Source organism: Myotis lucifugus, unplaced genomic scaffold (genome assembly GCF_000147115.1).
Source record: "Myotis lucifugus unplaced genomic scaffold, Myoluc2.0 scaffold_196, whole genome shotgun sequence".
Classification (NCBI taxonomy): domain Eukaryota; kingdom Metazoa; phylum Chordata; class Mammalia; order Chiroptera; family Vespertilionidae; genus Myotis; species Myotis lucifugus.
The window spans coordinates 552,579-566,582 of NW_005871244.1; the positions used below are offsets into that span (position 1 = coordinate 552,579).

The window sequence follows — 14,004 nt, forward strand, 5'->3', positions numbered from 1 at the left end:
TTTGCTTACCATAATAATCCCCTGGTCCATCCATGCTGTTGCAAAGGGTAAGAGTTCCTTCTGTTTTTCAGACATGAAGTATTCTAGTGTGTAAATGTACCGCAGCTTTTTTTTAATCCACTAATCTACTGATGGGCTCTTGGGCTGGTTCCAGATCTTCGCTATTGTAACTGACGCTGATATGAACTTAGTGTGCATGTGTTCTTTCTGATTGGTGTTTCTAGATTCTTACAATATATTCATAGAAGTAGGATGGTTAGGTCAACAGGCAGTTTCTTTTTCTTTTCTTTTCTTTTCTTTTTTTTTTTTTTTGAGGAAACTGCACTGTTTTCCACAGAGGCTGCACCAGTCTGCATTCCCACCAGCTATGCAGTAGGGTTCCCTTTTCTCTGCAACCTCGCCAGCACTTGTTTGTTGTGTTAGTGATTGTAGCCACTCCGGCAGGAGTGGGATGATAGCTCATTGTAGCAAAAGTAGAATCTTAATTCCTGGTGACACTGAGTTTGACCCTGCTTCAGGGCTTCATTCCCACAGGCCCTTTGGCTGGGTGACCTCAGAGACTCACTTGTATCCCTTCAAGATCACAGCATTCCCAGAGACATGAACAAAGAGAGCTCCTTGGATAACAACCCCATGGAGGGCTCCCAGGATTCAGAGGAGACATGCGAGGTGAGGAGCCTGGGGGGTCTCAAGAAGTGACTGGGGCACAGGACAGGGTGACCACATTTCTGAGATCATGAGGTCAGAGGCAGTGACACAGGGAGCACGGTGTGGGGTGGGCGAGATCCCGAGTCTCAGGAGCTTCCCACCGTCACTCAGAACTTGCCTAGCATCCATGAAGGAAACAAGGCCTGTGACCTTGGCTGCACTTGGTGACTCACGGTCCATTCTGGAAGGTGAGAGGACAGCCCACCAGCAGCATGAAGCACCTGCTGCAAGCAGGGGAGAGGCTGAGCCATGTTTCCCTTGTTCTGTCAGTTCACTGTGACATCAACCAGGAGGAACTGTTAGCTCCAGTGTACAGGTCCAACACAGGTTCTGCAGCGCAGAAGAGGGCAGGCCAAAGGGCAAACATGTTTTCCCTGAGCGGCTGCAGGGATTCATTATTTTTTTCTTTTCCTAGATGTTCAAGGATGTTCCCAAATGCGTGTCTGAGGAAGAGTGGACAAAACTGGAAAATGCAGATGAATTAAGCTATGTGTACATGAAGAAAAGATACGACTTTATGACTGCTCTAGGTAACAGGCTGACCTGGGAACACAAGACCATCCCTCTTTCCCTTTACATATCGTGGTTCCTTCTTCGGTTCAACTAAATTTACCCCATTTCGTTTGTGCGGGGAGAATTCCCTGAGCAGCTTCAGAACCTTCTTTTCTGTTGGATCCTGAACAGGGCTCAAGGTCAGGAGTGGCCACAGAGATGCTCAGACCTGGAACCTGCACTTTTCACTCCCACTGGCCCTTGTTCGCATCCCTCCACCTCCTGGCCTTTCCTGTCCCTGCTGCCTCCCTGCATCCACCCTCTTCTCAGGTTGTCTCTTAAGCAACAACTATTTTGCTTCTCCTAGGTCTCATGCCCATCGGCCCAAATTTCATGCCTCCGACTAATCCAAACCCAAACTCTCCTGAGCATGGACCTCAGAATCCTGGGAGTCATGGTGAGTGACAGGAAAGTCCTGGAAATTATCCCTGAAGCCAGATTTATTCCAGATTTATTCGGGGTTCAGCAGCTCAGAAAAGATTCTCAGGGGTTTCTTGCCTAAACGGATCACTGGCAAGTAAAGAATGTTGGATGCAGAAGGTTAAGTACAGTCAGTTCAGTGGTGATTCGTATAAAATCCTAAGACTTGCAAAAGAACAATATGTTTTTATAGATAATAGGTCAATGGTAATTATATCAAAACCTGAATGTGAATAAAACATCAAATTCAGGAGTCAAGAAGTGCAGAAGGAGGAACAGCAGGGATCGGTGAGGGCTGCACGGATGCCGTCAACTGTGTTGTGTTTTGGATGAAGGATCTCTGAACCCTGTGAAGCGGATGTGCACTAGTGTTGTGATCTGACTGGACACAGTGGGAGGTGGGCACATGTTTCTCACAAAGTCCTCAGTAGTTTTCTGGAGTTTGAACCATTTCTTTATTTAAAAGAGTTAATGTTCTTGCCAAACACCCTTATGAGCCACAGGAAAATTAAGAAAATTTTGATTAAAGTCTAAATCCTACAAAAACATCCCAAGTCAGTTTTAGAACAGCATTGGGATAGCTTAAGATAAACACCTTAAGAGACCAAAAAAACCGATTAAGATACTTTGTAATGACACTCACATATAGTTTTACAAAACAGAATGGTCTTCTCACTCCTAACTGAACCTGATTCTATATATTGATTTGGGAGAGTGTTAGAGATAGCAATGCGTGTTAGAGATAGCAAATGCCACACACACACCAAGGTTTCCTAGTGGTCAGTAAGCAGAAGCCACAGGGGGTGAAAGAAGCCACAAATTCAAAAAAGCTCGGCCTATGTGAGCAGTGTGTTTACTCACTGTGAAGAAGGTGGATATGTTCACTTGCTCTTCTGCGTGGACAGCCGAGTTGCAAGAAGACAGGGTCAGAATGCTCACACTGTTTCCAATAGACCTAGGACCCCCACCTCCACGAGCTCCCAAGATCAATGTCAGGGGGCTGAAAATCCAGTACACAGTTTTTGACCTTAGAGGAGGCTTTTTATAGTGGAAGCCTTGCAGAACCACTGCGCTAAATCATACCTGGGTCATCACACAATGAACGACTTCATTCAGGTATAATTGGCATACTATAAAATTCACCCATTTTGAGTATACAGTGAATTCTAGTTGCCACGCATCGTTAAGTGGAGACAGTTCAAGTTCCCAACAAATCAATTTAATTCTTTGGGGGAATATGTAAGATGTATGTCATGGAATAGGATGAGACAGTGGTGGAGTTTAGTTCAAGTTTTTAAACCATCAGAGAGAATGTTATGAATTAATCCTATGCACAAATGTACAATCTATAGTAATAACCATCAGAAACCAGTTCCAAAAATAACCCCTGATGGTGAGTGCATTGATGCCATCTGCTGCAGATTTCCCTGATACTTCAGGAGTCTCCCAGGATGTGGGGAACGTTTACCCACGAAGACCATCTCTGCTTTATCACCTATTTACGAAGGAAAGTCCTGAGGAGGCTTCCCACGTCCAACCAAGAAAACACCTGAAGGTATCTCTCGAATCTGAAGGTCCTTGCTCGCTACACGGCTGTAAATATGGTATGAGTAGAATAGTGTGACAGCCGGCATGTCTTTCATCTTCATAGTGATGCCGGATGTTATTTTAAGCACTTTAGATGGATTCAGTTACTTAAGTCGTAAGAAACCATTTATCACTAGTGTTACTACTATTATATACAAAATAATTGTGTGGATATTAATAACAATGATAGCACATAATAATGATAATAATGAAGAGGCTGGTTTGCAGAGATACTTCATAATTTCCCACAGACCACAGAGGCAGTGACAGTAGTACAATCCAAAGCCCCAGCCCATTCCTAAGCTCCTAAAGGTTTTCATATGTTTATGAAGTTTCCATTGTCTTCATAGGGGTTTTTCTACTGCCGCTCCCTCCTCCCGCGCCCCCCCCCCTGCTGCTGATCCTTCCATTTACACATCCACTCTCACAACAGAAAGTACCAGGCCCTCTTTGCTGTCACAGGGCCACTCTCCATATCTGAGGAACCCCTTAGACTGTGAGTCCCTCACTACCATGAGCTCCTTCAGGCCTTATCTGGGCCTGAGGCAACTCTGAAGCCTCAATCCCAGCCCAGAGAGCCTCAGAGGTGCCTAAATTTGCATTGAATACTTGAGTCCACAATTGCAGATGAAGCTAGTTGAGATGGTAAAGGGATCTAGGGGTTGGGCTGCCAGTCTGGAGACAGTTGAGAAGGGAATTGAAAGATCACAAGAGAAAGTATTCCTTTCCATTGATTCCACACAAACCACTTTCACTTCCCTTGTTTTACATTTCTTATTCACTCTTTCCTAAAGGAAGGAGCCTGATGAAAAGTACATGAAAGCTGATGGTCATGACACCACCTGACAGCAGCAGAGTTGATGTGGGAACCACCTCCTTAATTCCATTATACCAGTAAATGATGGTGCCAGGGTTGGACAGTATGTCACATCTGGCACACCGTTCTTGTCTGTGTATCATCATTTCTGTGTAGCATTCCTTTAGTCCCCCCGCCAATATTAACCTCCCCACACCATTTTCAAGCAGTTTTTTGTCCCCCCCCCAAACTCTTTTTAAATTTTTACCTTTATTGTAGAAACAATTACAGATGTCCCACCTTTCTCCCCCCTCAATGATCCCCTCCACCTTAATACCACCTTCCTCGGCCTTCACTGCACTATTGTCTATGTCCACAGGCTATACATACATGCATATAATTTCTCCTTTAATCACTACTTACCCCCTTCCCGCTGGGATTCCTCAGTCTGTGCTATGCTTCCATGTCTCTGGATCTATTTTGTAAGTCAATTTATTTTGTTCATTAGATTTCACATAAGGGAGATCATGTGATACTTGTCTTTCTCTGACTGATTTATTTCGCTTAGCATAATACTTTTCAAGTTTCTCAATGCAGTCTCAAAGGGTAAGAGATTCTTATTTTTTTTCAGCGGCATAATATTCCATTGTTAAATGTTCCACTGATTTTTTTTTAATCCACTCATCTACTGATGGGCACTTGGGCTGTTACCAGATCTTAGCTATTGTAAATAATGTTGCTATAAACAGAGGGGTGCATACATTCTTTCTGATTGGAGTTTCAGAATTCTTAGGGTATATTCCTAGAAGTGGGGTCACTGGCAGTTCCATTTTTAAATTTTGAGGAAACTCCATACTGTTTATCATAGTGGCTGCACCAGTCTGCATTCCAACCAGCAGTGTACTAGGGTTCCCTTTTCTCCACATCCTCACTAACACTTGTTTGTTGATGTTTTTGATGGCAGCCATTCTGGCAAGTGTGAGGTGAAACCTCATTGTCGTTTTAATTTGCATCCCTCTTATGATTAGTGACTGAGCATTTTTTCATATGTCTCCTGGCCATCTGTATGTCCTCTGTGGAGAAGTGTCTCTTTACGTGCTTTGGCCTTTTTAAAAAATATATTTTATTGATTTCAGAGATGAAGGGAGAGGGAAACAGAGATAAGAACATCAATGATGAGAGAGAATCATTGATCGGCTGCCTCCTGCACACCCCACACTGGGGATTGAGCCCGCAACCTGGGCATGTGCCCTGACTGGGAATCAAACCTTGACCTTCTGGTTCATAGATCGACACTCAACCACTGAGCGACGCTGGCTGGGTTCATTTTTAAATTGTATTGTTTGTCTTCCTTTGTTAACTTATATGAGTTCTTTATATATTTTAGAAATTAAGCCCTTATCAGATATACATATTGGCAAATATGTATATGTATATGTTGATGGTTTCCTTTTCTGTGAGAAAACTACATTTACTATCCCAGCAGGTGTCTACTCTTTTATATATGGTCACCTTTATTGGTTAGAAGCTCTTCATTGCTTTCATAGACATCGTGGATTTTTACAATGCTGTTGTTCCGAAAATGTTCTTTATACCACACTCACGCTTACGTGGAGACTTCTGCTATTTGCCAGAACATGAGTCTGGAAATAGCAAGGAGCCAAGTGTTCTAGTCCTCAAAACACCCTCATTTAGGCCATTCCATTTCCTTCTAACTGCCCAGGTTCCCCACCATTGAGGTACCGGTCATATACTACCCCAGAGTTGTAGAGAGAATGTTCATTAAAATACTGCACGTGAAGACACTTTATACATTGAAAGCACCAGAGAAATGCCTCTGATAGTGTTTGTATGTGACCTTCACATGAGACAGATGGTGCCCGTGAAAGAAGCAAGGGAACAAAATAAACTGAAGCTACCACCAGTAACCCCAGACTCAGAGCCAGCTCCGAAAAAGCTCTGCCCCTCAGGCAAAGGGAAGGCCTCTGGTCAGCTGAGGAAGAAGAAGCCTGGTAAGGAGGGGGGCGGGCACAACGCCTCTGGCCTCACTGGCAAGGGAGCTGGGTCCTGAACAGGCCTGGGTCCAGGTTGGACTTTGGAGCTTGTTCAGCTCCAGCTGAGACCTGAGAACAGGACTTCCAAAGTCACAGGTTGACTTGTCAGCGGCATAAGATGTGTGTTGTCGTGGGCTGGTTGTCCCATTCTCTCAACTCCAGATTCTTATCTCATAAAATGGGAATAAAGAATCAAGTCTCATTAATTGTTTGAACACATTAAGTGAAATCTATGACTTACAACATGAAAGGCGCTCAGTTAATTCTACCTGTGTAACCTGAGCACGTGTCTTACTCAAAGTGGTATCCACCACCCGCAGCTCAATGTCTGACAGACCATATGTCCTTGACAGTATATGCTGAAAGGTCTAAATGAATGTTCTGATAAGTACAGAGGTTGGGAATCTAACCCATTGGAGGGCCCAGGAGCTAAAACTCAACCTGGCATTTGTTGTGTACTGGTTCACTTCTACCATCTCAATATCTCTGAGCTAGAGGATGTGGACAACAGACCAAGGAGAAGGCTCTTGGACCATTGGGAGGGAGGAGAAACCTTCTTATATGACAAAATAAGGCCCACAATGCTTCGTCCACATTAACCAATGCCTCTGTATCACAGGATCCAGGAAAGGAAATACTGATGTCTGGGTCGGCAGGCTGAGGGAAAGAAAGACCTGTGTTAAGTACAAAGAGATCAGTGACTCCGAGGGAGATGACTGACTATGTAAGTGCCCTTTCCTTCCAGCCCACACCACTGCAAAACACACTGTTCTCATAGTCCCACCTTGTCATTCCTTCCCAAAATCATTCCTTTGCCTAGACCCTTGGGAAGCAGCACTGAGACTAAATGACGAGGCTTCCCTCCCTCTTTCTACTCCCTGCTCTGTGTAGCCAGGGATCTCTCTACCCAGCATGCCCTGGGCTCCACCCCCTGGTCAGCTCCTGAACTATAGGCCTCAGCTTCCTCTAGCTAAGAACTTACACAACAGGTGAGAGTCCCTGTGGCATGAGCAGAAGATTCGCTTTGACGAGCAGTGGGAGATGCATGCACAGCATGAGGTGGGGAAGAATCTGAGTGCTCAGGGTCCTGCAGGTCAGGATGAGGGGTTAGGTATTAACGGATCAGGCAATGGGCGCTCACTGCCACTTATTTCCTTTCTCTCTCCTTGTCTCCACCTCAGGGATGTGACAAGTGCCCATGAAAAGAAGCAGAACCTGGTGGCCCTTCATGAACATGGGCACGACTGTGAACTACTGGCCATCAGCAGTACAGCAACTAAAAGAAAGAGTTTACAGTAGTGAAAAGCTCAGCACTAGGTTAATATGTTCTTATGTTAATATGTTAATATGTTAATATGTTTTGTTAGATGTTAGTTTTATAGAGCGTAGTAACACCTGTTCCTAATGCACGCAAGCACTGTCAGGTACCCTCCCTCTCCCCAGATGTGACTGGTAAGGCATTCCAGGGGTTGGATTCCAGATGCTCTTCTCCACATTTGTACACACGCCCTAACGCTTTGACTATGAGTATCTTCTAATTGCTCTTCTCTACCAAGTGTCCTGGGCAGTTTATAGTAGTGAAAACTGTGTCAGATCTCTTATTCTCTTCCCTGTTGAGCAGTTGCTCTGTGTTGCGAGCCCCCATTATTCATTTACCCTACATCAGTCACTGTCAGTTAATAAACAGAAGTTTTTTCTCAGTTGGTTGCTCCTCTCCTTCTATGCACAAACCCTGTGCACATGTGTGAGTAGTTTATTTGTACAGAGACTTAGAAGTGGAGTTACTACACTAGCCAGTTCAGCTAAGTGAATAGAGCATCGGCCTGCAGACCAAAGGTTCCTGGGTTCGATTCTCCCATGGGCATGTACCCTGGTTGCAGCCTTCTCCCTGGCCCAGGCCCTGGTTGGGGCGTCTGCAGGAGGCAACCAATGGATGTGTTTCCCTAACATCGATATTTCTGTCTTTTTTCTCTTTCTTCCATTCTCTGTAAAAATCAATAGAAAAATATCCTCGGGTGGGGATTTTTTCAAAAGGAAGAAGTGGAGTTGCTACTTCACAGGTTTCATTCATTCAACAAACACGTACAGGCCCATTACAGAGAACTGAATGCTGTCCCAGGTGCTGAGGAGACATCAAGGAATAAGAAAAAAATGTCGTCCACAGGAGCTTGACATTTTACTGGGATATATTTCCAGATTTTACCTGTTGAAACCCTTGCTTTTACTAACTCAGTCAGATCTCAGGCTTAGGGGCTGGGAAAGTCTATTGTGGAGAGTGTGGGATGAGACAGAGTTGCTCTGGACTCTGTCCCAGAACTCAGGGGAGAAGATACGGAATCATTTTTTCAAGTCTGAGAACCTCCAGAGCACAGCTTACTGAGAGGGAGAGGCAGTGTTCTGGTTACAGTGTGTGCAGGGGAGGACACAGATGCACAGGGTGCGTGGGAGAACGCCTGGCATACAGGCAAGGGAGACCAAAGGACCCAGTGTGTGCTGTCACAGCCATTGAAAGGAGAGGGTGTCAGGGAGGACGGTGTGAGGGGTCAATATATCCAGGGCTGAGGTTCCCGAGAACTGGTTCAGCAGTGAGAGGGGAGTCCTACCTGGGTCAGTGAGGATGCTGCTCCACCTCTGCCTCAGCAGAAACAAATTCTCTTTTACCCTAATATAGCACTGCAATCCTCAAATTCAATATTCTGCTAATGCAGTTTGAGTACATGATTGTCCATGTGAAAAGAGAAGAGAATCCCCAGAATAGATCCTGAAAGATTTCATTTTTCTTCCCCCCTTGAAAGATGGTACACACCAACTGAGTGAACAGCAAGAAGATACGCAAGAAAAAAAGACTTCAAATCACATTGCAGTCAGCAGCGTAAATGTTTTTTCGTACCTTCCAGAGTAGATAATGCTGTCCATGAGACAGATCCTGATTATGAGATGTCAGGAGAGTACGGTTTTTCCCAAACCCAGAAACCAGACTGGACATGGTTCCGAGCCCACCCCCAATTAGCCTTCTCCCCTGCAAAGTATGATGCCCCATGTGGATGCACATGCTCTTCTGATGAGGTCCTAAATGACTGTTTATACCCTCTTGTCTGATTCGTTTGTGTTTCAATTGTTTTTAGACTGGGTTTACAGCTAATCCCTATTCCTAGCAGAGAATTGGGAAATGCAGGGATGTGTGAGAGAGAGCAGTGCATGCATCACAAAAGGGGCCTTCTGAGCTTTCTTCACTAAGAACCACAATACACAACACAGTTTGCAGTGACTCTAAGCCAAGTCCTCCACAAAACCATTCTGACCCTTTGCACATGCAACACAGCCTGGTATTTTCTATTCTGTTCTGCAATGCACTGTGTTATTCCATTGTAATTCATTAAAAACATGAAATTCTGGTCAGGTAACATACAACGTTCTATTGGCCTGTTTATGAGTTACAACTTGCAGCTTGGAAAGCCCTTCTTGATGGTCCCTGTGTGTGTCTACCAGGTGACTCCCTGTTCTCATTCCTGTAGAGAAGGTGCAAGGAGGCCTCATGATGCTTTCTCAGGCCTGGGTCTCCTGGCAGGTAAAGATTGTCTGTGGAATCGGTGGCCTTCAGGCTGGACAGTGCAATGTTCAGGCTTCACAGAACCTTGTTGGTCCTGCTGGAGGGAGTTGCAGGTCTGGCTGCCCAGTGTGGGGGCCCAACATGGCACATTGTGGTTCCAGTTGTGTGTGTCTGAAGCAGGCTCTGGTGGTTACTTAGTTCACGTGATTATACAGTGACTAGATCCCAAGAGAATGACCTGCGGCAGGATGACCTGGAAGCAGTGCAGCAGCCTTACAGGTGACAGAGCTCCCTCCACCACTGTCCATAACCAATGGCCCTTGTAAGCACCCATGATCCCAGAGAGCTCTCCAGGTTTCACAGACTTCTCTATGTGGTCTCTCACATGCTTGTTTTACATAAGCTGTTCTAGTGCACAACATTACATTTCAGGTGTAATTGCTCTCAATGAAGGAATATATCATATGTCCTTGTGAAAAGCAGCACGTTTAGCATCCTCCTACACCTCCTTGCCAGACCACCAGCTACACAAGACAGTCTTTAGGAATGCTATATTGCCCTGACTGATTTGGCTCAGTGGATAGAGCATTGGCTTGTGGACTGAAGGATCCCAGGTTCGATTCTGGTCAAGGGCACATGCCCTGATTGCAGACTCAATCCCCAATACGGGATGTGCAGGAGGCAGCCAATGAATAATTCTCTCTCATCATTGATCTTTCTATCTCTCTGTCCCTCTCCCTTCCTCTCTGAAATCAATAAAATAAAATAAAAATTAAAACATGTCACAACTGAAAGAACAAAAGAAATCTTCAGAAAGAGAAATAAATGAAATGGAAGCAAGTAAACTACTAGATACAGAACTATAATGAATTATAATGTTGCTCAAGAATCTTAATGAGTGCTTCAATGGGCTCAAAGTGAGCTTCAAGGGACTTAGTGAGACTTTCAAGGATCTTAGTAAAAATTACAAAGACATTAAAAAGGACCAGTCAAATATTAACCATACACTAGCTGAAATGAAGAATGATTTACAGGGAATCAACTGTAACGTACAGGATGCTGAGAATCAAATCAACAATTTGGAATATGAGGATGCAAAAAAATAGACAATCAGAAGAGCAAAAAGAAATAAAAATCCAAAATTATGAAGATAATGCAAGGAGCCTCTGGGACAACTTCATGCATACCAACATTCACATTATGGGGGTGCCAGCAAGAGAAGATAGAGAGCAAGATATTGAAAACCTATTTGAAGCAATAGTGACAGAAAACTACCCCTACTTGTTGAAAAAAATAGACCTTCAAGTCCAGGAAGTCCAGAGAGTCACAAACAAGAGGAATACAAAGAGGCTCACACCAAAACACATCATAATTAAAATGCCAAGTCTTAAAGACAAAGAATATTGAAAGCAGCAAGATAAAAGCAGTTAGTTATGTACAAGGAAGCACTCATACTACTGTCAGCTGATTTCTCAAGAGAAACTTTGCAGGTCAGAAGAGAGTGGCAAGATATATTCAAAGTGGTGAAAAGCAAGTTCCTACAAACAAGATTACTCTACCCAGCAAAGAACTGAAGGTCAGATAAAGAGCTTATCAGACAACAAAAAACTAAAAAATTCATCACCAACAAAGCAGTATAACATGAAATGTTGAAGGATTTTCTAGAAGAAGGAGGAGGAGGAGGAGGAGGAGGAGGAGTAAGAGGAGGAGGAGGAGAAGGAGAAATATGAACAAATATGGCATTAATACGTATCTATCAACAATTGAATCTAAAAACCAAATTAAATAAAAAAGAAATCTAATGACCAAAATAAACTGATGACTCAAATAGAACCAGAGGCATGGAAACATGTAACTGATGAATCTCAGAGGCAATGGGGTGGTGGGGGTCGGAGAGAGATTAAGCAAAGGTCTTATATGCATGACCTATGGACACAGACAATAGGAAAGTGAAGGTCTGGAGTGAGGCGGGACCTGGGTGGAGGGGACAGTGGGAGAAAGGGGAGAATATCTGTAATACTATTAACCATAAAGATTTTTTAAAAACCTAAACAACAGCACTAGCCCAATGGTTCAGTTGGTCGGAGGGTTGTTCTGTACATGCATAACGGTTGCAGGACTGATCTCTGGTCCAGCGGACACAGCCGGACACTGCTTGATGTTTCTCCCTCACACTGAAGTTTTCCTCTCCCCCTCTCTCCTATCGGCCTCTCTATTTCCCATCCTGTCTCTATGAAAAAAAATCAATCAATATATCTTCGGGTGAGGTATTTTAAAACAGCACATATTTCAAATTTTTATTACAAAAGTAAAATTAAATACATCTCATTAAAAGCAAATCAACTTACACATAGCAGAGAGTAAGACTCAGGGTCCGCTAAAAGACAGATCTGAGCATGCCCACTGACGGAACCTGGAGTGGCCAACTGCGGCTGCGCTGGGCCGGGCCACCCTGCAGGCGGGAAAGTCCTCGTCGTTGTCTGCAGCCATCTTGAAAGACGCTCCGGGCTCCATCGCCCGGCCTGACTGACCTCTCCTCTCCGGCCCCAGCGACCACTGCCTCATCCTGACCCCGAGCGCCAGGTCGGGTTCCCCAACCGGTAAGGGTAGGCCAAGGTCCTCGGCCATTGAGCTGCCGTGTCCTCCTCAGGGCCCGAGCGCACAACCGCTCACTCGGAGCTGCCTTCTCCCTCAGGGTGGGCCCTGGACAATGGGGGGGGGGGGCACGGAGAAACGCGGGGAGCCTCCGCCGCTGGCCCAGCGGTCGGTCCCTGCTGTGCCCCCAGTAATACCCACGGTCCCGGGGCTGAGGGGCATGTAAAGCCTTTCGGCAGGTTCCTTCCGGCCGCGGTGAAACCGAAACTGCCGTCGTCCGTGAGCCGCCATAACTGCTCCCCTCGGGAGCCGGACCTCCGCAGCCTGAGAGACCGACCCCGTTAGACACACGCCCGCGGGCCTCACCAGACACCGGGCCGCGCCACCAGGGCTCCTTTCTTGCCTCCTAGCGATACGGCCACAGCTGTTTCCTGGCCTTCCTTTGTTCTAACGTTATAAGTGTTTAAATTACCATCACACGCGGTATTCTTTGCACTGGTGTCCGGGTCACCGTGCAGGGACCCCATATTTCCAGCGCGCCCGGCCCCACACACAGTGTCCACAGCATGATTCCCCGTGTTCCCTGTGCCGTGCTTCACATCCCCGTGGCGGCTTTGCAGCGCCCGCCCGTGCTGCTCGCTCCTTCACCCCGTCCTCCCCTCCGCTCCCCACCCTCCCCGGCCTTCCCTCTGTGGTTGGAGGGTCTGATTGGGCTTCTATGGCTCTGGTTCTGCTTTTGTTCATCGGTTTATGATGGTCTTCATATTCCACAAATGAGTGAGAGCCTGTGGTATTTATCTTTCTCTGACTGGCTTATTTCACTTAGCATTTGCTCTCCAGGTCCGTCCATGCTGTTGCAAATGGTAAGAATTCCTTCTTTTTTACAGCAGCGTAGTATTCCATCCGGTGTGGACCACAGTTTTCTAATCCATTCATCTGCTGATGGGCACTTAGGCTGTTTTCAGATCTTAGCTATGGTGAATTGTGCTGCTATGAACATAGGGGTGCACATATCCTTTCTGATTGGTGTTTCTGGTTTCTTGGGATATATTCCTAGAAGTGGGATCACGGGGTCAAATGGGAGTTCCATTTTTAGTTTTTTGAGGAAACTCCATACTGTTCTCCACAGTGGCTGCACCCGTCTGCATTCCCACCAGCAGTGCACGAGGGTTCCTTTTTTCTCTGCATCCTCTCCAGCACTTGTCATTCATTGATTTGTTGATGATAGCCAGTCTGACAGGTATGAGATGGTATCACACTGTCGTTTTGATTTGCATCTCTCTGATGATTAGTGACTTTGAGCATGTTTTCATATGTCTCTTGGCCTTCCTTCTGTTTTCTTTCAAAAAGTAACTATTTAGGTCTGTTGCCCATTTTTTGATGGTCGTGTTGTTCTACCTTTTGTTAAGCTGCATGAGTTCCCTGTAAATGTTGGAGATAAAGCCCTTATTGATGATAACATTGGCAAATATGTTCTCCCATGCAGTGGGCCTTCTTGTTGTTTCTTTTTGATGGTTTCTTTTGCTGTGCAGAAGCTTTTTACTTTGATGTAGTCCCATTTGTTTATTTTCTGTTTAGTTTCCATTGCCTTAGGAGCTGTATCAGTGAAGAAATTGCTTCGGCATATGTCTGAGATTTTGCTGCCTGTGGATTCCTCCAGTATTTTTATGGTTTCTCGTCTTACATTTAAGACCTTTATCCATTTTGAGTTATTTTTGTGTATGGTGTAAGTTGGTGGTCTA

General features: G+C 45.2%; 1 protein-coding gene across 1 annotated transcript in view; it reads left to right on the plus strand.

Moving 5' to 3' along the window:
• Window positions 1-600: 600 nt before the first annotated feature.
• The window catches only part of LOC102442587 (protein SSX9-like), a 24,064-nt gene continuing 10,660 nt past the window's right edge, over window positions 601-14,004 (plus strand). Inside the window, exons 1-2 of the mRNA XM_014462965.1 lie at window positions 601-669; window positions 1,124-1,238. Of these exons, the coding sequence (XP_014318451.1) occupies window positions 601-669; window positions 1,124-1,238 (184 nt within the window). The remainder of the gene's footprint in view (window positions 670-1,123; window positions 1,239-14,004) is intronic.